Here is a 23,276-nt window from a genome sequence, read left to right as displayed (position 1 = left end):
TCTGACCGCATCAGGTGAGTGGGATAGCATCGCGGGCGGAAGCTGTGGGGGCGGCCAGGTGCACCCTGGCCCGTGTCCCGGCCTTGCCACCTATCACCTGCATGACCTTCCCACATCATGTGATGTCACCGAGCATCAGCTCCTTCACCTGCAAAACGGGGTTAACAGCACTACCTACCTGGCCCAGAGTAAGCACGCGGCAGATGATGGCAAATGTTCCCGCGGGGAGACGCACCGCGCAGCCCCAGCACGGAGTGGGTGCCAAAGAATGTCTGCTCAATGGTTGGCATATGACCAGACAGAGACGGTGCCCGTGGCTTTCTGAGATGAATCTTACGACCGGTGCTCTTCGTGCTCTGTGCCTCCTGGGAACCCTGCGTTCTTTAGTCTTAAACAGGCACCCGGCATTGGCAGCTCCTGCTGGGAAAACTGCCGCTCTGGGAGCAGGTGCTGAGATGAGCTGAGGGGCAAGGTGTTGATTTGGGATCGACGCCTGTGAAGAGGATGGGCAGGGGCAGGGTGAGGCAGAAAAAGAAGTCACACTGCAGTGCAGGCCCAGCAAAGCCTCGGCCGACCCGGCGGGACGCCCCAAAGCCATCATCGCCTGACAGTGTCCCCGCCAGGCCGAGGCTGTTTTATCCCCGCGCCTCACCAGGCTCCGGAAGAGGTGGCCCTGGGAAGATAGGGCTGGGCAGGGTGACTTTGGCCGTGGAGGCAGGCCCTGAAGGAGCAACAGGTCTGCCAGCCACACCCCTGCAGCCAGGTAGCAAGTCCTTTCCTGCGGGGGGATCCAGCTGGTGCACCTCCATTTCACCACAGACACGTCTCCCTCAGGCGGTGATGTCAATGTCGTGGGCACACAAATAAGCACATCAAGAGTGGAGAGGGGGAGGCGTATTTGGCTCAACGGATAGGGCGCCCGCCTACCACATGGGAGGTCCAGGGTTCAAACCCCGGGCCTCCTGACCCATGTGGTGAGCTGGCCCACATGCAGTGCTGATGTGCTCAGGGAGTGCTGTGCCATGCAGGGGTGTCCCCCGTGTAGGGGAGCCCCACGTGCAAGGAGTGCACCCTGCAAGGAGGGCTGCCCAGCACGAAAAAAGCGCAGCCTACCCAGGAGTGGTGTCACACACACAGAGAGCTGATGCAGTAAGATGACACAACAAAAAGAGACGCAGTTTCCCAGTGCCACTAACAAGAATGCAAGAGGACACAGAAGAACACACAGCAAATGGACAGAGAGAACAGACAATGGGTGGGGGGGGGAGAAAAAAAAAGAGTGGAGAGGAACTCAGAGAAACGTGGGAGAGACGCATTCCCATGAGCTTTTTACAGCATAGAAGTCAAAGCCATCGCGTGGATCGTTGGCTACCCGGGTCGTGTGTACTAGTGACATAGAAGTGATTCAAGGAGCACATCCTTCTCCCGAGAGGCTGCTGGACAGAGACCTCAAGGGTCACGGTGGGGAGAGGAGGGAGAGCTTGTGTTGCAGAAGCACAATAGCTTGAAAATTCTAAGGCCGCTGTATTGATTAGTCACGCACCGTAAGCACTCAGTGACCATTTGTTGAATAAAGAGAGAAATCTCTTTTGAGTGTCTACAGTGTGTAAGGTGCAGGTACTGGAGGCCATGACTGTTTCCCTATGAGCCATTTGAGCAGAACTCAATTTGGGATCAACAGACCAGAGTGCGGGAGGAGACGAGCCGCCCAGTGGAGAGAGGCCAGATGCGTGGAAGGGCAGAGGCCCTTGGGCACTAGAGCGAGGGTGGGCCTGGGGATGGGGGGATGGGCTGTGCTTTCACCTGGACCCAGTGGGAAGTTCCAGTTCTTGTGAGGCCAACACGGAATTGGAGAACCCCGAAAACTTGCTCCAAGTTGACAAACACTGAAGAACCATCTGGACACATGAGATAGCCTTTCATTTCTTGAAAGCCTGCAGAGGTGCCCCAAGGTGTCACCTTGTGGATGCTTCATTAGAGCCTCGCCGTGTGTTTAAGCCTACCCTGACGGCGACTCCTCGTAGCCTCCGCACTGCAGTGGCGATGGCCCCAAGCAAAGGGCAAGGAGCTCGAATGGAAGGATCTCCATTTGGGGCCAGTTGTTTCCTTGTGAAGGACTATTTTATAAGGACCACTAAAGGCAAATGGAAGAAATTATAACCACACGCCTCTTTTTTATTTTATTTTTTTTATTTTTTAAAGAAGCTTTAGATTACCTAAATGTTACATCAAAAATATAAAGGATTCCCATCTACCCCACCCTCTCCCCATCCCACATTAACATCTTTCATTCATGTGGTACATTTGTTACAACTGAACACATACAGGCGTTGTACTAACAAAGGACGATAGTTTACATAATGCTTTACACTTTGTCCTGCATAATTTTATAGGTTTTGACAAAATGGACAATGGCCAGTATTCATCATTGCAATGTCATGCAGAACAATTCCCATGTCCCCAAAATGTCCCGTGTTCCACCTACCCTTCTCTCTCCCTCCCCTCAGAACCTCCGGGGACCACTGCCTTTAAATCAATCTTACAAGTCCTTCCATTGCTAGAGTAATGGTAAGTCCATTCCTCCTTTGTGCTTGTTCATTCCTCAGTCTTGAGGATTTGGGGGGATGCCCACCCTGCCTCTGATTGAGAGGGGGCTCAGATCCCATGGGGCACCGCACACCTTCACAGGAGGTGTGGCAGGAAGCAATCCTAGCAACTCGCAAGGCCAGGAGGAAACTGGAAAGTGTGTCGGCGTCTCGTCCTAGACTTGTCTCTGCTTCCTTAGCCACCAGGACCCCTCTGGCTGCCCGTAGGTATGGGAGGGCATTTTACTCAAAGGAGGCAACGGCCATGGCTCACAGTTGGCAATCTTTATTTCTGGCAGCTGAATTCTGATACATGGGGTACAAATTTGAGAAATCATGAACTCATTTTAGTGAATTCATTAATTCAACCTATTGTGCCTGCTACACACAAGGCATTTGTATGGTGTGTGGTGTAACACACACACACCAGAGCAGGCACACACAAAGCGCACCCAGGGAGGCCCCGTGCTTGTCCTAACGAGGCTGCCTTGGGTGGGCCTGGAGCCGGGACCCATCTGCAGAGCAGTTTCTAAGCCCCACGAGGGCACCAGCCTGGCGATTCTCATCCAGGGGCAGCACCCGTCAGAGCCCCCATATCATCCCCCACGGCCTGCGTCCCACGCTCTTGGCCTTTCCACGTTGCTGGAATGTAAGTGTCTCGAGGTGAAAGACTGTCATTTTCCCCATTATAACCTCAATGAGTAGAACAGGGACTGGCTTATGCTATTTACACAAATATTTACTGAATGAATGAATGAATGAATGAATGAGTGTTCTGCAGGCCAGAAACATAGACCAAGCTGACTTCTCCAGAACAACAATCCCAACTCTAATGCTGTGATGTGTTGGCTTAAAAGCACTTTAAACATTTTTGTTTTAAAAAATCAGCCAACTTCTTTTTTAATAATGAAAACAAATATTTCATTCCTTTTACTGATTTTATAGAGTTCCAGTAAAATGTAATTATGTATTATAATTCCCCTTTTATCTTTATTTCAAAAATCATTTACATGGCATATTTCCTAGAAGTGTTGAGTGGATCACAACTTCCTTACAGATTTCCTCATGTTGACTCTTGCAAAACTTTTATTTTGGGATAAAACCTGTTACCGAAATTGGAGTGCAAAGTGGTCCTATTTATGTAATCACTTAAATTGTAAGACGCCTTGCCAACAAGGATTCCTAAAACCTTTAAAATGTAGTACAGGTCCAACGTATCTTTAGTCCCGACTTGAAGCCGTGCAGGACCGCCACGGGCCAGCACAGCAGGTCCTAAAGGAAGCCTTGGGACTAGGGGTGATCGTGGGGCACTAATTAGGGTGTGGCACAGAGGTCTTGGTTCCTGGGGTGGTCCCACGTCTCCTACCTTAAAAATCAGAGTGGGAAAGTGGAGCCCTGGCACTTCTCCAACTAACACACATTGGCCAAACTCTGATTTACCATTCAATTTCCATGGTCTCTACCGTCATGTCCCTTCAGTAACTCCAGACAGAGAATAGCTTCAACAAACACAGCTGTGGCTCACCTCTTCCTCTTTCCACCCCCACCGCCCTCAGCTCTACTGGGACCCCCAAGACAGAGAGTATCCACCCCACAGCATCAAAAGAACCTAGGGTGGAAAAACCAGAATCTGTCATGTTCTTTCCACCTAACTGCACAGTGTTAGTTAGGGGTGGCCATGCTTGTGGCTTTTTCTTCCAAGTTCCTCTGAAGGGCAGGCATCTGGATCTTCTGGAAATGGTGGTCGTGTGGCTAGACCTGTCCAAACACTGATGTTGGAGAAGTCCCCTCCTCCCGGCTGTAAGCAATGCTTGCTGTTCTGCGGCCCATGTTGACGTGCTCATTCTGGAACAGCACTGACTTCACCACCGACTGCCCACCCACAGGCGGCAGGTGGACATTTAACCACCAACTGCCCACCCACGGGTGGCATGTGGGTGGGTCAGCTCGGGTTTGCAGTATCTTCTTCCCTCCCTTGTTGCTGGCCTCTTTTCTCACTTCATCTCTCACTAAGTGCTTGAGAAGTGGGCGGGAATAAGAAGGACCATTTGGCAGAGTCCAGTGATTTTGCATCCCCATTTGGAAGGGATGGTGCTAGAACCAAAACCATGGCAAGCCACAGCGCATTGGGAAAACCAAACGCCTCTTCTAGAGCAGGAGGCAAAGCCAGGGATGGGTCGTGATGCTGCTCAAATGGCCCTCCTTGGAAATGCCAATTGACTAACGGGAAAATGAGGAAAATAAGTTTGGCCAGGGACAGAGAAAAATTAGTTGGCTAAGATGGTTTTAAGGTGGTTGGGGTCTCTTATTCTTTACACTCTAAACACGGCTATTTGATTTTTACTTGTATACATTTAAAATACAGAGACAGGATGCAGGAAGTGACAAGTGATGGATATTTTTAAATATCCATTAAAAAGAAAGTTTCCAATATACAAAACGTTTTCAAAGGTGATAAACTTGCCAAGCAGTTAAAAGAAAGACCTAAAGCAAAAGCAAAATATATTGCAAAATGGACTTTTTTTGCAGTCCAGTCTCTCAGTTGAAAGCATTTTAAACTGTTAGCATTATAAAGTAAAAAAGGAAAAGATGCGATATCCTTCCAGTGGTCCCAAAAAGAGGAGGGACAAGAGGACCAACACATTTTATGGGTGAGCAGAGCGAGTCCAGAATGAGCCCGGGCTCGTTCCCACCAATGCAGGCTGGCGGGCTCCCTGCCCAGTCCAGGAGAGCCATTTCTCAGACTCCCGTGGTCAAACAGCCCTTGCCCAGATCAGCCCCACGGCTGGATGTGGAAGCACAGACACCCCGGCAGGACTCAGGAATGGGCTGGAAGTCCACGGGCCCAGGACGCTGGCGGGGTGGCCAGCTGCCAGGAGGTCACCGGCCAGTCCTGCAGATCATTTCAGAGAAGGAGCAAGGACCTCACTGGCCCAGACCAGACCCAGGACACCAGAGGAGAATTATATCTGCGGTGGTTGGAAAGACTCAGATTAAGAATCCAGAAGACCTGCTGTGGGCAACCAGGCCCCAAAATCTGGGCGGAAAGGCCCCAAAGATGGAAGTTTTCATGAAACCTTCTGCTGTTATGGACTAGAGCAGTGGCCCCCTGCTCCTGTACACCTCCTGTAGAGGACAGCTGCACTCGGGAGAGCGGCAAAGCCCGGGCCTGTGAGGTGCTGTCCACTGCCTTTTGAAAATTCCTGGTATTCCAGCCAAGAGCCAAATGGCAGACTTCTGGGGTAGCCAGTCAGTTTTGAAAACTCTGGTTTGTCAGTTCTGACTCAGAGAATAATGCTGTTCAGATGTGTTCCTTTCTGGGGTCTTTTGTTTCTCTCACTCCCTTTTTCTTCTTCTGTTTTGCCCTGGTCCCACCAGTGGGGAGGTTGCATGCAAAGTTCTCGATACGTCCAAAGGACCATCCACCTCCTAGAGAAGATCCCTCAGAAGGAGAGAGCCCCCGAGGTGGTCTCCAGCAACATAGACGACAGCTTCAGGCTGCCCTCTCTCCTCGTGAACGAAACCCACTGAGCCTGGCTGATGCACCCCAAGTTCTTCAGGGTTTTCACGAGATCCCGGCGGAACCTCTCGCCCACAAACACGTAGAGGACAGGATTCAGGCAACTGTGGAGAAAGGCGACGGTCTGAGTGACCTGGAAGCAGATGTCAATGTTGGTCGAAAGGCCACAGTTGGCTATAAACATGGTGTAGGCATCGATGGTCTGCACCAGCAGGATGCAGTTGTAGGGGAACTGCGACAGGACGAAGACGGTGAGCACCGTGATGGTGACCTTGAGAGCCTTGTGCTTGGACGACCTCTTGGCTTGCCGCAGGGTGTGGATGATGATGCTGTAGCAGCAAGCCATGACCAACAGGGGAAGGAAGAAGCCCAGAATGACCTTCAGGGTCAAGACGGTGGACTTCAGCCTGGTGCTTTCGTCACTAGGGTAAATCATGGTGCAGATGCTAGCGCCACGCTCTTCCCTGATTTGGCTGTACATGATTTCTGGGATGCAGAGTGCAGCCGCCACCACCCAGACGATCAAGCAAACCATCTTGCTGTACAGCAGCCTCTTCTGCCTCCAGGTCTGTGCTTTCGTGGCCTGGACGATGGCGATGTACCTGTCCACGCTGACGCACATGATCAGAAGCACGCAGCTGTAGAAGTTCATCTTGTACATGCTGTTGACCACTTTGCACATGAAGGTCTGGAATTTCCACTGGTCCGCAGCTGCGATGGCCCAAAAGGGCAGAGTGACCAGAAAGAGAAGGTCAGCGATGGCCAAGTTCAAGAGGAACATGTCGGTCATGGTCTTCACCCTGGTGCAGTACCAGTAGACGAGGATGACCAGGCTGTTCCCCAGAGACCCCACCACGAACACCAGCCAGTACAGGGGCGGCACGAAACGGCTTGCGAACAGCCGGACGTTCCTTTTCTCGCAGAAGAGGTCGGTGATGTTCATGATGTTCAAGTTCTCGTAATCATCCGTGGAAGAGGTGGAGTCGTAGTTGTAATCTTCAGGCACGTTCGGGAGAAGGCTCTGCAAGGGGACACAGTAGGTCAAGGGCAAACTTTTAGAGGTCCTGTCAGATGGCAGAGGCTTGGCACATGACCCTCCACCCCCAAAGGCCTACGCTAAGACAAAGGATTCTGAGAGCAGCGCTTCAGTGGTAACATCTTTATTTACTCAACAAATATCTATTGAGCACCCATGATGATCCGGGCACTGTGCTCAGAGCTGAAGCTGCAGTGCTGAACGAGCCAGACATGGTTCCTGCTCGCCGGGAACTGGCGGCAAGTGGAGGAGATGGACGGGCAAATCAGCTCTTCCACACCCAGAGCAGGTGCTCTGATGGGTCAGTAAAGAGGGCGTGGAGGGCTTTGGGGCCACTGATGGATGCAAATGCATCAAATGAAGTGGATGGTTCTGATTGGATTTTCCTTCTCTACTGGATCAAGAAAGGGTGGCAGAGATTCCTGAACGTTTCTGGATTACAGACTCTCCGACTCTCCTGATGCCTAAGGATCCTGTGCTCCAGAAGCACCGACACACATGCACACACACACTCACACGTGCACACACGAATGCATATGTGCACACACTCTCACATGCACAAGCACCAGCTACATCATTTGCAGGATGCCTTGTTGCAAAATAAAAATTTCAGTACCGTGAGTGTGAAATCAAGCACATGGTACTCCTAAGCACGGGGCCCTGTGGACTGCACGGGATACACAGCTGTGAGTCTTGTCATTGATGAGCACATAACACCCTCACACATGTGCACATGCCATGTCTACACTCGCACACACGTTCACAAACATGCTTGCACACACCCGCAAGTCTTATCATTGATGAGCACATAACACCCTCACACATGTGCACATGCCATGTCTACACTCGCACATACATGTTCAAACATGCTTGCACACATATATGCACAGGTACACACATATACTTATGCACACACACATCCAGTCACACATGCACACACTCACACACACGCACACAGTTTGCCAATAGCCTTGCTGGGTTCCTGGCCCTGAAGCCATCCTGGCTCCCCTGCTAGGGGAAGGGGCAGTAAGAGCTAGAGATGAGAAGCCGGGCACGAGTGAGGATCTGCGGGGGTGGTGGGGGGACCTGGAGGAGCAGGGGTGCAGGATGGAGGGCACCGGTCCCACATCCATCTCCTCCCAAAGCCTCTACCCACAGAGCCTCAAACGCTCTCACTTTTCCCCCTGTCCCCCTCCCAGGGCTCCCTCCCTTCCCCCAAGGAACATTCCCTTCCAGATCCCACCTCTACCAGGCAAACGCAGCATCTGGGTTCATTTGGACTGGAAGTAACTCCAGATCCACAGCAGGCTTATGTTTTGTTTTAAATTTTAACTATTTAATACTAATAAATATTTACATATAAATATTTTACTTATATACTTAAATATTCACCTTGAAATAGTTAAAATATCCTCTACCAGTCTCCTGTCAGCTGGGCTTCCCCTGTCCATATACATTATAATCTCAGCCTGTTTCTGCTAGATTAGACCAGTGTTTTCTGAATCACGTTTGGGTGGAACATCAGTGGTTAAATTAATGTGCATATCTGTACAGTACAGCCCCGTCTTCGAAATTCACCATGCTTATGAACATACTACAGGCTCTGAAAAGTCCTGCAGAACTCGTTTTAACTGTCCATTAGCATAGTAACGGCTCTGAGAAGTCCTTCACAATCTGTTGAATTTCCTTCCACGTAGTGTGCCCTAAACTTACGTGTGCTGCAGAGCGCCTGTGAAGGGCCCAGGGCACAAGGAGTTGGCTGATCAAGAGCAGTAAGCCCCAGAAGGCTCTCATCTCCTGAATTCTGACACCCACCAAAAGCCTCTTCGGGCTCTAGCTGGCAGGAGGAAGCCCCAGGCACTGGGACTTCACCTCGGGAAACCTGGGATCTAGCCCCTGCCCCACTTCTAGAGTGGGGCCAAGGGCAAGTTCTCCTGCTAAGAGAGAAACGCAGGTGCTGGCTCCTTGAATGGCTCAGGGAAGGGAGCTGGACACGGCCCTCCACTGGGCAGAGCTCAGGAGAACTCCTCGCGCAGACTCGCCCGCCCCAGGTTACGTTTGAAGACTTCCCTTCCAGCTTTGGGCTGGTCTGCAACCTGGCCTCTTGGGAGGACAGATCTCCTGGGTGACACACCAGTGAGGATGCCAGCAGAGCTCTGCTGAACTCCTGGGGCTCGGGTCCTGACGCCCGGAGAAGGTCACCCCGGGAGAGCGGGGGTTAAGTGAACGGAAAGAAGACTCTGGGGAGCATGGAGACCAAACAACGGGAGCTCTGAAGACCTCGGGGGTTGAGGAGTGCTGACGTTTTGGGGGAAAGTCAGCCAAAGCGTGCAGATAAGCAAATGAGAAACTGCTTTTGGAGAGTTCTTTAAAAAAAAAAAAAGGTATTTTTTTGTCAGGCAGCACGCCCCTTCGCAGATGAGGGCGGCGTTCTCACAGAGGGGAGGTGCCTGCCAAATCCGCGGTCCTCCACCTGCACAGACTTGGGTGACAAAGAACATTCCAGAGCAGATGGCGAGGGCATGTGCTGGGAGAGAGATGGGAGAACGGGGGAGGTGAAGGGGTTCCAAAAGGGTGCCCTCGGCAGGCGGCAAAGCTCAGAGACGTCTTAGCTCCAGGGGAAACCGAGCGGCTGAGGCAGGGCCAAGGCGGGGTTGGCCTTGCGGGGTCGGACTCCCACGGAGGGGCTGGAAAAGGCGGATTCCCGGGCGAGAGGGAGGGAGAGGAAGCTGGGCCGAGACGGCAGTTCAGAGGCGCGCGGGCGGGGGCGGCGCGTGGATGTCCCCACAGCGGCCTCGGCCAAGTGGGCGCCCCCAGCTCTCTCCACTGCCCCCGCGTTCCCCAAGGCTGGTGCCACACAAGGGCGGCGTGTGGAGCGGAAGCCGGGGTGCGCCTCGTTAGGCGTGGGGTGGGGGCCCAGGGCCTCCGCAGAGTCCGGGAGTGCGGGGCGGCAGAATTTGCACCCGTCTGTCTCGGAGACCAAGGGAAGCCCCTGCCGCCCGCACACGTCTAAGCGCTGGCCATCTGGGTGAGGAAAACAGAGCAAGGGTCCCCGTTCCAGGCTGGGGGGTCCTGGACAAACGCACCCCCCGTGCCTTGGCCCACGCTCGCGGTTTCATCCGTCTGGTGGGTAAAAATCCCTTGGGCCTTAGAAAATCTTCCAGTAAATGTAAATGTGAAAATTTACCAACTTGTTCCAGTCACTGCCCCCGAAGGCTGGGCGCCTGAGCCCCACTCTTCAGGGAAGGGCCACGAGGCTTCCGCGAGGAGTTCCAAGGGTGCAGGGCCTTCCCTTCCATCCTCCCTGCTCCCCGAGCTCCGTCCCAGAGACACTGCTCTGTCCTTGCCGGGGACGTTACGAAGACGGCTGCTCTTAGCGCCCGGGTTAGGAAACGCTCCTTAGAGGGTCTGAAGGACCTCGCCCCCACCCGTCCTCCCTTCTCGCTCCAGGGCTGCGTGGACGACACCCGCGCGTCACCGTTGCGCGACACCCAGCACCTGCGATGGGGTGGACGGCGAGCCGCCCCTGCAGCCGCTGTGTCTCCCCTGGGGGCTGCGCTAAGGGGCCTCTTCACTAGCCGTGTCCCTGCCGAGGTCGCCCCACGTGTGCACTTTGCTTCTAAATACAAAAGAAGTAGGAAGAAAGGCACCCGTGTGTCCTGACGAACGGGCGCGCCTCCTGCCACCAGCCCCGTGGATTTTATGATTGATTGGGGTTCCCCTTGTAACCAAGAAGTTCAGCCAAATTTATAGCCAGACGACAGTGACCTGCCAAGGTCCTTCTGACCAGAGTGGTCCAAGAGGAACACGGAGCGAGCCGCCCGGGCAGGTTTACATTTTCTAGTAGCCACATTAAAAAAGTGAAAAGCCACAGGCAGAGCTATCTCTAATAATATATTTTATTGAAGCCTCCTATAGCTAAACTATTTCATGATGTAATCAAGATAAAACAGATATTTTATGTTCTTTTTTTTTGGATTGTCTTCAAACTCAGTGTATTTACCCTCGGCACTTCTCCGTTTGGAGTCGCCACATTTCAGGGGCTCAGGGGCCCCCCTGGTTCTGGAATACCATATCGACGGGCCCAGCTTGAGGCTGGAAAGCCACGTTCTAACTCCTCCCAGTCTTGTCTCCCTATTCGATCCATCAGAATCTATTTCTCTGACTCTATTTTAATCTATATTCTTTTTTTTCAGGTGGTACCGGCATTGAACCCGGGACATGGAGAGCAGACACTCAACCACTGCACTACATCCGTTCCCAATTTATAGTCTTCGTTTTCTATTTCGCTGTATATCCTCCTACGCTGCCTCAAATTTGTTATGGAACATTGCGGTAAGTGAGGAAAGTAAGACAGAGTTGCAGTTTTCACTACAAAGTGTCCAAACTTGGCTGTTTTAAGGAGCTGACCAATTCCTTTTCGTAACTGTAACTCTTACCAAAGGTTTCTTTTACTGAGTTTCTTACCAAGCTATGTTGGTCTGAGACCCTCTTTTAAAAAAAGTTCAACCAACATTTAGACCCCTGGGAACAACCTGTTATCCCGTATTAGCAAAAATAAAAACCAGATCTTGCTTCTTCCTCAGCTGTGAAGAGTGGTCATTCATTCAGGTGACAGGCTGTACCCCACAAGAAAGACATTCTTGTGAAAACGCAACTGGCACTTTCACTGTCCATCCCAGGCTCGAGAGACATTCGTTCTTTGTTTCTCATTCATGGGCAATAAAAACCGAAATCCATTCATTCATTCAACAAATACTTACTGAGCACCTTCTCCATGCCAAACAAGGAAACAGCTTCCAAAAGACACCACTCGAGGTGGTGGTGGAAACTGAAATGGGCCAAGACGTTAAAAAGTTAACAGGCTCCTGTGTGCAGGACTTGGCCCAGGTCGGGCCCTTGGATGGGACAGGGCAGGAGCGAAAGGTCGGCACGAAGCCACTTCCTCGCAGGCTGCGGGACCCTGATGCCACAGCACAGCGCGGAGCTGTCCTGAGCAGGGCGTCGTCACGAGACACCTGCGTTACTCCCAAGACTTGAGAAGATAGGATTTATTTCGCTTATTTGGGATGATTTTTAGCACTTTGATCAAGAAAAAAATAGGTCTGTTATAGTCATATACTTAAGTCAACATGAGCATGTGTGTAAGCAGGCTTGATTTCAATGATCTACCTATAAAACTGAGGCCTTCCCTCTAAGAAAAGCAAATTAAAAGCCTCAGATAGTTCGCTAAGGCACTCACGGATGCAACAAACGCCTGGGAATTTTGTTGGAGTCTATAACGATGAGATTTGGCTGGCAAATCACCGAGGATTCCCGGGGTAGCAATGTCACCCACTGATCTTCGCCAGGCTCTCAGTCTCTTTCAGAGAAAGCCGTGCGGCTGTGTTTTTGTAAAGCCGACTTGTTGTTATGCAAGAGCCACAACTAAAGCGCTTGCCGCCAGGCTTTTAAAAACTAAGGAAGTGAGCTCCTGCCCTCTTCATTCTGAATTTCAGAGCAGACACACGGGGGACCTCAGCAGTCCCAGCTACAGATCAGAAAAGTCCTGAGCTGTAAGACTGTGAATGGCACTTTCCTCCCGTCTTCATCCCAAGCACCCTGCGTGGGGCCCTGTGCAGCGGTGGTACCAGGGGAGCACACGGAGGGCCCGCCCAGCAGCAGGTTCCTTCCCACGCCCACAGAAGAGGCACGCGGGGGAGTTTGGAGGGACCCACGGGGCACGTCTTACTCACTGTGAATTCTGTGGGTGCCATGGTGGGTCCAAAGCAAACCGGCTTCTAGAAAGAGAAGGCAAGAACCAGAAAGAGAATTGGCTTATAAATGAACCGTAGCAACCAAACACCAAGCAATGGAGATTAAGTATAAATTTGTTTATACTCATGGAAAAAAAAAAAATCCCAAATGGTAAGCCAAATAGTCCAGATTTCAAAGTCATCTTAGTTTTTGACATGGAAATGAAAGAAACCTCGTCCTGGAAGCTGTCACTCACCTCTTCGACTTTGGCAGGCTTTATTGTCTTTTTACTTAGTAATTAGCCAATTTCCCACGCACAGATGAGAGCGGGGACAGGCCCCTGTGGTGCTTAAATTTTTCCCAGTATGTCTTTTTTTTTTTTGAGGTACCAGGAGCAGGGATTGAACCCAGATCCTCATATGTGAGAAGCCGGTGCTCGACCACTGAGCCACATCAGCTTCCCCGAGTTGTTTTCATTGGTTTTGCTTGTTGTTTGTTTTTGTTTTTGTTGTTCAGGAGGTACGGGGACCTCCCACGTGGGAGGCAGGAACTCAGCTGCTTTAGTCACATCGGCATCCCCCAGTCTGTCCTTTTGACATCAGTGCATTTTCTCTTTTTTTTTTTTACACTTTTTAAATTAAAGTTAATAGATCACAAAGAACGTTACATTAAAAAACATAAAAAACATAAGAGGTTCCCATATATCCGCTCCCCACCCCCTACCCCATCGTTTAGGTAAATTGTATTTTTTTGAAGATATATACATCATGAAAAAACCTGTTTTCTCTTGATCGCCTTGTCAAGTTCTGGTGACTCATTGGCCGCTCCCCCCCCCCAGGGCAGTGGTTGATTTGAGGCCGCAGGGGCGGGGGCGTACCCCCTTCCGCGTCCCTCTCCTGAGGGGTCCTGCAGCCCCAGCACCCTTGCAGGCCCCCAGGTACAAGCTCGGGGCAGGAAAACGGGCGCCATGTCCTCCTTACCCCACGACACCGGCAGGAAGAGCCAGTCCTAGGTTTGTTTGCCAAGAAAAGGACAGGCTGCGCTTCCCGCGGCAAACCGAGCGCAAGCCTGGCCTTGTTCTCCCGTGTCTTGAATCTCCTTAAATTCACCCCTGCGTGAACCACAGGCTTAGCTAATAATGACGTATCAACACTGGCTCATCGATGACGACAAATGCAGCGCATCAACACAAGACGTTAATAATCGGGGAAGCCTCGGAGGGAGGGGGTGGAAGGGGGCCAAGGAGAACCTGGGAACTCTGGACTTTCTGCCAGTTCTTCTGTAAACCTAAAACTGCTCTAAAAATTGAAGTCTGTTAAATCCCACTCCTATATAGCCGAGGACACGGGCTGGGCCCCAGCAGGGCCTTTTTTTTCCATACCCCTAGGAAGTCTATTTCAAAGGAGCGACTCCAGCTCCACACCCAGGTTTCCAAAAGAAAACACTCTCCTCATAAACTCAGCCAGAGCCTGTCGCTTCCTTTCTGTGACACAACATCAAGGCCCACCTGCTTTACTGAAAGTACAGTGGTTTTCAAAACCCAATACGTGCTACAACCACTTTAGAAAACAACTTGGCAGTTTCTTAAAAAGGTAAACACACACCTACTCTATTACCCAACCATCCCACCCAAGAAAAATGAAAGCGCACGTCCACGCAAAAACTTGTGCACGAATGTTCATAGAAGTTTTATTCGTAGTAGCCAAAAAGTAGAAAGAACCCAAATGTCTATCAACTCATGAATGGATCAGTAGACTGTGGAATAGCCACACAGTGGAATAAGGAATGAATTGTTTATGCACATGAGAACGAATCTCAGAATAAGTATGCTCAGTGAAAGAAGCCAGACAAAAAGCTACATGCTGTATGATTCCATTGGCATAAAATTCTAGAAAATGTAGCTAGTCTCTCGTATCAGAAAGCAGATTAGTCGGTGGTTGCCTGTGAAAGGAGGGAGGGGGAGAGCAGGGGAGAGCCGGAGGCAGGAAGGTGTGACGGGGTGCAAGGAGACCTTTGGGGATCATGGAAACCTCCTGTGCTGACTATGGAGTGACTTTACAGGTCTATACAGATGTCAAAACTTAAACATTCTGTACTTTAAACACTTGCAGTTTCTTCCATTGGACCTTAAAAAAGCTCTTAAAATGAAATTTTTAAAAAGCAATAAACTCTTTGATTTTCTTCAGTCTTCCTAATCATATCTGGCTGTAACCTTCCTACCAGCAGCCCCTCAAAAGAGCCCTGGATTGGGGACCCTCACAGTACTATGGAGGAACTGAGGATCAGGAGGAACTCGCAATAGGGAGGGAACCCAGATTTGCACGTTTCCGTGTGTATCCCCTGACTGCCTGCTCAGAGCGCCTAAAGCTGTAACTTACAGGGTGAGCATCCAGTGCCCTGAATTTGGTTTCTAAATACCATTCTCCACCAAAAGGAACGAGGCTCCGTGGAGAAATATCTGATCACCGAGTGGGAACAAGAAAAGTACAAAATGAGCCTGCAATAGCATTTTGCCCCCAAATGTAAGAATTTGTCCAAAGGACCATGGGGACATGTCAAAAAGACATAGGTGCCAACTTGATGGGGCTTCCACTAGCCAAATCTGGGGCAATTTGAGCATTAAAATAAATGATAGTAATGGCACAATAAATAAGATGAGAACCCATGAATCCATACTGACACGCATACATAAGACATGCACACGTAGGGGAGAACAGAAACTTCTTTCTTATGGTGACAAGTAATAAATATAGAAGGAATGAAGGGATAAGAAATTCAGCGATGGATGCTGATGTTACTGTGATGAGGAAAAGGATATTTATGGAGACCAGAGACCCAACGTGCATATTAATTACAAATGGAATAGTCACTTCACTGTGGGGACTCTGAGGATGCCACCTGAAGCCAGTCTCCACCAACGGGGGAAGACGACATCACAGGCATCCTAAAAGGTGCACTGAGGAGGGACAGCTGCCACCCCTTACTGGTGTTTCTGATAAAAAGCATTAACCTAAATATAATGACAAGGAGAGAGACAAATCCAAAGTGAGGGACTTTCATCAAAACAACCAGCCAATATCTTTCAAGAATATTGAGGTCAGTGACAGAGAAAGACTGACTGGCTCTCCCAGGCCAAGAAGACTAAAGAATGTGGCAACTAAATGCAATGTGAGAACCTGGATTTGACCTTGGAGGGGGTGGGGGGCTGGTAACAATAAAGGACATTATTGAAAAATTGAGGAAACTTTCACGTGAACTGTGAATTAGGCGACAGTGTTTATCAATGTGAAATTTCCTGATTTTTCTGACACCCCATGAAGTATTTGGGAGTAAAGGGCACAACTGCCTACTGCGTATTCTCAAACGATTCAGGAAAAAAGGTGCATATAACATACACACACACACACACACAGGAAATGACAAACCAAAGGGAAAAAAGGAAAACAATTGGTGAGGCAGGTGAAAGGTCCTGGGAAGTTCCTACACAATTGTTGCATCTTTTCAGTAATTTTTAATCTATATCCAAATAATAGGTTATGACAACTGAAAGAGGAAAAAAAGATAGGAAAAAGTGCCTTGGAAATTGGTCCTCAGATGAAAAATGTAAAACTAACCAAGGAAACCAGACACAAGCAACCTGGGGGTGCGGGTGGGGGCAGAGATGGGGTGGAAAGGTGGCCTCTGCGCTGGCCAGGACCCTCACCAGCCAGCTGGGCATGAGCAGAATTCCACTGTGGCCATCTGAGTGCTGACAATCTTTTGACATTTCTCTTTTTAAAATACTATGTTTCCATTATACTATGAAAGTAACCACTGTTTTTATGGGATTCTTGAAAAATGTACAAAAACTGAAAGAAGATTATCCAAACCACCCATAAGCCTACCACTCCAAAATAGCCATTCTTAACTTCTGACTGTTTGCCCTCCCAGTCTTGCTTCTGGGAACTCACACACTTTTTATCCTTTTTTTTTAATCTAACAAGTTATGTGCATTTCCTCCATCATCAAATATTCTTGAAACACGCGAATGCATGGATTGTGTAGCATTCCAAGGGTCTGTGCCATCATTTATTTCAAACTTCCCCTAGGGGAGCGTTCGGCTTGCTCGCAATTTCTTCTTTTTTTTTTTTTTTTACTATTTCCTAGGTGATTGGGAAGAGTATTTTCCTCAGAAAAGCTGTGATTTCTCCTTTTCCTCCTAAGCACAAGAACCAAGATCTTTCCCCAGGTACTATTATTTCTGAGCTGTTCCCAGGGCGTCACGCTTTGGCGTGATGGAATTCTGCAAACAGCACTCCAGCTTCTGCTTAGAGATAGGAAATTCAACTTATGAGGAGAAAAGTAGCCACTTTGGTGCTGAGATCTATAGTTTTTTCATTCAGGTGAAAAAAAATGCCCAGAACAAAAATACCCAACTCCAGAAATTTAATTAGGTTACAGCTTGAGGGATAAGGAAATGGTTTTTGGAGACATTAATTAGGAAGTACTTCATTTGTTTCTAACATCCACGGCTTAATGATGTCACTTCTTTTTTTTTTTTTTTTTTTTTAGGAGGGACCCGGGATTGAACCCGGGACCTCGTACATGGGAAGCAGGTGTTCAACCACCTGCGCTACATCTACTTCCCACGTCACCTCCTTTTGACTTGCATGAAGAGATTCAATATTATCAGACAATATCTGAACAAATTCCCAAAGAAGGAAGCCATTTCAGAAGAAAGAGTGGCATTGGTTATGATTAGTTATAGTTCGTTTGGGATTGAATAAAGGAATAATTGATCCCGATAAGTCATTGGTAAGACTTTGGAGAAAAGGCTTCCAGGCCGCTGTGGGGAGTGTCAATTTGTGCAGACTTTGCTGAGGGTCAAGCCATATTTGTCACATTTTGCAAAGCACAACCCCTCTGAGTCAGCAGATCCTCTGCTGCAATTTACCCTACTTGGATTCTCACAAAAGAACAGAACGATGCAGGTACAGTGGTTTATGCTGCAGCATTTTTTCTGCAGGGCAGAAAACTGGAAAAAACTAAATATCTAACAATCGGTGACATATCTAACAATCGGTGATATTACAATACATCCATCCAATGAACCATACAGTAGCCGATAAAAAGAGTAAGCTAGCCCTCACACTGATGTGAAGAGGTTGGGGTCGCCCAGATGATGATAAGGTAGACTAGCAAGATGCAGGGGACAACGTTGTGTCATCTTTTTAAAAATCTCGCTACGTGGACGTGCCTACCCAGGTTAGGTGCTTCCCTGCCGGTCGGCGCGGAGACGCTTTCTGCAGGGAGACCAAACAATGATTATCAGAGGAGAGGAGACTTCCATTGTTTCCTTCGGGTTTGCAAGCGATTTAACCACTGTGCATGAAATTTTAAGTGCTATCATAAAAATAACTGTCAGCGTTTGAACAAAGCAGCCCCGCGATCTTCCGCTCAGCACACCTGTTTGCAGAGCCCTCTGAAGGAGGAACTTGTAGCCGACTCCTGCCGGGCATGGAAAGCTGCAAGCTCTGAAAGAACCATCTAGTCATCAGATTCACCGAGGCTACTTTTTGCAACTTTGAAATCCTGTGCTAGCTTTAAAAAAAAAAATCCCTTTCTTTCATCATAAATGTCCTTCGGACTCAGAAAATCTGGAGAAAGCCAAGAGCAAAAAGAAAACATATCCACCCCTCTGACAGCCTTCTTGTCTATTTCTCTCTTATCTCTGATACTCCTTTTAGAGTATTTTATTCCACCAGCCGCAAAGCCTCCCAGCTTGCCTGCAGAGCGGGTGAGCTCGCCTGAGGGGATGAAATGTCCCCCAGAGCAGGAAACATATCCACAAGCGCGTGAAGCCTAGAAAGCCTGGGGAGCGAGCAGGGGACGCGAGGTCAAGGAGAAGGAGACCTGATCTGAACACGAGCAGAGGTGCCTGCACAGAGGGCAGCCTGGAACCACTGCGTGCCATTGGCAGGCCAGCACGCCGGGGGGTCCACAACTCCGTGCAAGCTTTACTTTCCTATGCCCCAGTCCTTGGGTGAGTGGAGTCCGTAAGTCAGTCCCGCGCGTGTGCCCGCTGTGGAAGTACCACGCCCATGGCCCCTGCAGCCGGGGACAGCCCGGGGGCCCGCACACCGGCAGGAGCAGACCCGCAAGGCGAGTGGCTGCGCGGCGGTGGGAGCGGGTCGTCTCTTGCATCTTTTGTCCCTTGCACTGTGTCTACCCCAGTGTGGGGTAGAGGCGCCGGGCGGGCAGCGCGAGGTCGTGCACCACGCGCACTTCGGGAGAAAGAGGCGCTGAAAGTCCCGGCGCTGAAATGGCAAATGAATTCAGGTGCCTTCAGCCAAGGCAGGGAAGCGAGGCCCACGGACCCCTCGCAGCACCCCGTTTCCACCCCCGCCGTGGCGCGTGGAGTGAGGGCTAATCACTAACTAAAAGGGGTAGGCGTGCACAAAAGACCAAAACCATACTCACGGATGAGTCATTTAAAACAAAATGACTTTGCTTTGTTCTGATCAGAAAGGAGGATTTTCTCATTGCAAAAAAAAAAAGCCTGAATTGCAAACACACATAATGAAGGAAATGAAAACCCCTCCAACACTTTTCTCCCAGTTTAGCCATCAAGGCGTGTCCTTTCATTCTTTTTCTCTGTAACATGAGCACAGGTGCTCAGTAGAGAGGGAAGCGCCCTGCGTACACGGCGTCCCCCCTGCTCTTCCCATGAGCAGTCTGGCGTGGACCCCTCTGTGCATTTCCCAGCGGAGCCCTGCCAGTCATTGCGCTGGACGGCTGCTGAGCGTTGGTTCCATTGTCTGGAGACACCCCAAGTCCTCTCTTGAGGCAGAGTGTGGCTGTTTCCAAGTTTCCCTTGCTACAAAGAATGCTGCCCGATACACCCTTTCCACGGGGACATCCCCTGGCCGCCTTCTCGTCACCTGTCCCTGAGCATCTGCTGCTCCCTCCCGTCAGGCACAAACAGCAGACTGCCTGGCACCTCGGCTCTGCCTGTGGGTGGAGGGCTGTCCAATCACTCACCCTGGACGCCTGGGCAGGGCACCCCCGGCTCACCTCAGCCTCCCAACGGCACAGTGCAGGCGCCCAAGCCCCCAAACAAAGGAGTGAAGTCAGCCAGCCACGGGGGCCGGGCACGCGTGGCACCGGGCAGGCCAAGGTGGAAGGGCAGGTGATACTCACAGGCGGAGGGCAGTGCGGGGTGCCGGGGCAGAAGGCGGCCCACTGGCTCTCGCGGCGCTGGGGGAGAGGCGGGTGCTCTGCTGCCTGGAGAGGGGCAGGCCTTGTCTGAGTTCTGAGCCGGCAGCCACCCTTTAAAAACACCAGAAAGGAAGCAAGCCATGGGGTATGTGTTGTCACTGGTGGGGTAGCCCGGCGGGGGGGGAGTCACCTGCTGCAGCTTCCAGCCATCACCAGTGCATCCTCTGCAACCAGAAACAAAAAACCGAGAACTGCTGGGCTAAAGGAAAAGCATCTTCTCAGAAGACACACACTGATCATCTAAGAATGATTGCTTTTCTTAGAGAGCACAGCAGCTGGCAGGGAACAGGGAAATGGGAGTCCCACAGAGAGAAGTCAGGCTCACTGAAATGCACGCCTGTTGACCTGCCGGGGCAGCATCATCTGAGCGGGCCTGTGGCAGGTTTTCAGTCCCGGGTCTTCCACGTCCTGGCCCTGACGGGGGTACCTGAACCCTTTCAAGCCGCGTGAGGCTACTTAAGTTTAAATTCATTGAAAGTAGGTTGCTCTTAAAAATGAGTTCCTCGGCCACACCAGCCACATGTCCATAGCTGCTGCCGGAGAGGACAGCCCAGTGGAGTTCTGCTGAACGGAGCTACTCATGGGGTCACGTCTGTGGCTAGAGACACGGGGAGTGCTGGGTTCCACCTGCCCCGGGAGGACCCCCATCTCCTTGGAAGTGGGGTCAAATACGTTAAGATTTGAGTTTAAAATGACCACTCTAAGTCAAATAAGTGAACACTTACAGACACTTCATCTTATTAATTTTGGGTGATTGGCTGAAGTTTTGGAAATGTCTAAAGGTCAGATAAATGGTATCTTTTTAATGAGCGTGAGATCTTCTGATCACGATGAAATTGGAGATTCCTTGTCCTTGTCATGACAGAGACCCCCATTCATATTTTTTACTGGGGAGAAATCCCAAGGACACCCTGCTCGAGGCCAACTTCCCCTTTTCAGTCACGGTCCTCCAGCCCCTGCGAGGCTCCCCACCAACCCCCACCAGCTCTGACAGAACAAAGTCATGCATAAGATGCAGTTGGAGTTATTATGTAAAGGAAAAGGCCAAAAAAGTAGCCGTTAGAAGAGGCAGAAACTGTGAGCAGTAAGAACGAAAGGCCTGGCTGATTCACCAGCCTCGAGGGCTGGCCGTGAACTTCCCTTCCCTGGGCCCACACGGCCCCTGAGGAGGTCCCTAGCAGCAGTGAGCAAGAGCTCCAGTGCTCCCTCTTCCCCCCAAACTGGCAGATAATGACCACAAAGGTAGGGGCAGTAGAGGGAAGCGAGAGCAGTGACTCAGTTTCTCCCTGGGCTTCGGGTGTCCGGCACAGCAGCCAGTTCGGGTGCCTGGAAAACTATCAGAAGAATGAGGCAAGCCAACGGCAGGTGCCCCAGGCCACGGGAAAGGCTGCGCCTTCTACCTTCTCCTGACTCAGGTGTCACCTCCCCAGGTAAGAGCATCTGAGATGCACGGCTGGGGTGAGACGGTGGGAGGAAAGGAGAGCAGGGGGAGGGCAAGGAAGAGGAGAAGGGGTCACGGAGGATCCCCTCCTCCGCCTGCTCTCCCGCGGCCTGTGGCCTGCAGGGAGGCCGAGGCAGCACCAGGCCAGGCTGCTGCAGGACCCCGAGGCCTCTCTCCTGGGATGGAGAGCAGCGCTCTGAGGCTGGGAGGCAGGAGACGTGAGCAAAGAGCAGGGCCCTGCCGGCCGGCGGGCTTCCCTCAGACCCCGGCGGCTGGGGGACCCGGCAGTGGAGGGGCGTCTAGGGAATTCTGTGGACGAGAAGCTGCCGTTCACAACCCATGGGTGTTTGGAAGAGGGCTGCGAGCCCAGCGGACCCGGCTGCCTGGGAGAAACGGCTGTGCCCGGCCTGGCCCCCTGGGCTGTTCCTGTCCTAGAATACCTGAATTTTGCTTCATTCCTTACTTTTCAGCTTCTCCACGTTTAAAACTAGATTCAGAATCTTGTTGCCCTCCCTCTGGAGTCTTCTGTGCCTTTGGGGAAAATCGTATTCCAAAAGCGCGCTGAGGACGAGCCGTGTTTCTCCTATCGGTTGAGTCAGGCCTCACCTCGGCTCGGGAAGCCCCGCGAGGCTTGACGCAGTAAAGGGTGTGGTGTTCGGAGTGGAGGGAAGATTGTGGGGCGCAAGGAGTCCCGGGCGCAAACGCACAGAGAGTAAAATCCACAAGGACTGTCCCCATAACCCCTGGAGGGCAGGGCCAAATGGGGCCCAGCAGTGCACACTAAGAGCTTATGGAACAACTTTTGAATGAATGAAGGAAGGAAATGCCCCTCACACGAGCCCTGGGAATCTAGAGCAGGGCTGGCCCCTCAAGTTTTCTGCAATGACGGCAACGCTCCTCCTCTGCCTTGTCTCCCGTGGCAGCCCCCGGCCACATGTGGCTCATGGGCACTGGAGGTGTGGTAAGTGTGCCCGAGAAACTGATGTCTTGACACAGTATTTCACTGCAGCTGACTTAAGCTTCCCATTAAATAGCTGTGTGCAGCCAGCAGCCAGCCTAGTGGGCCGTGCGGCCTTGCAGGCCTCCTCGCAGCAGCGATACTTCCACCTTAGCAGGAGGAGGGGGACAGCTCACTCTGACCCAAGCCAGGGGGCAGCCGGCCTGACCCCTGCTCCTCTCCTGGGCGGTAAGGGATTTAAGAGAAGCTCCGTCCCACGGGGTTTAAGGCCAGGACAGGCTCAGGCGCCACTGGTTTCCTTGGGTGGCTGCAGAAACTCTAAATCTAAATGCTTGCGACTAGCAATTAAACCATTCAAGAGAGAATGGGGAGGAGGAGCTGTTCTGCTCGCTAGAGCCAGCATGGATGGCAGTGGGAGGCCGGGGGACCAGCGCGGGGGCCGCTGTGAGGCCGCGAAAGACCCTGCACATGGCGCAGGAGCCCTGGCAAGGCGAGGCCGGGGCGGCGCGGCCATGGGAGCCACGGGAGCTGAAAAGCGATGGGGTGCAGCAGGGTGACAGGGACCTCTGAGCAGCCCCCGTTGAGGGGGGAGGAAGTGCGGTTGGGGCAGCTAGCGGTGCGCCCGGCGTTGGATGTGGCACGGTGGAGGTGCTGAGTGAAGGTGTCAAGTCTTGAAAGTTCTCGACTGAAGCCCGGAGGTGAGGTTGAGTCTTCGGTCTCGTGGCCTCCGAGCTCTTGCAGAA

At 51.3% G+C, this 23,276-nt stretch overlaps 1 protein-coding gene across 1 annotated transcript; it reads right to left on the bottom strand.

Moving 5' to 3' along the window:
- Positions 1-2,177: 2,177 nt before the first annotated feature.
- On the bottom strand, positions 2,178-12,897 carry CCR9 (C-C motif chemokine receptor 9). The gene is made up of 2 exons (XM_004453160.2): positions 12,877-12,897; positions 2,178-7,126 (listed from the first exon to the last, which is right to left on the bottom strand). Exons 1-2 carry the CDS (start codon positions 12,895-12,897, stop codon positions 6,029-6,031), a joined length of 1,119 nt encoding a protein of 372 aa, XP_004453217.1. The 3' UTR covers positions 2,178-6,028.
- Positions 12,898-23,276: the final 10,379 nt, after the last annotated feature.

Source organism: Dasypus novemcinctus, chromosome 26 (genome assembly GCF_030445035.2).
Source record: "Dasypus novemcinctus isolate mDasNov1 chromosome 26, mDasNov1.1.hap2, whole genome shotgun sequence".
NCBI classification, from domain to species: Eukaryota; Metazoa; Chordata; class Mammalia; order Cingulata; family Dasypodidae; genus Dasypus; species Dasypus novemcinctus.
This window is presented reverse-complemented; position numbering and strand designations above follow the sequence as displayed.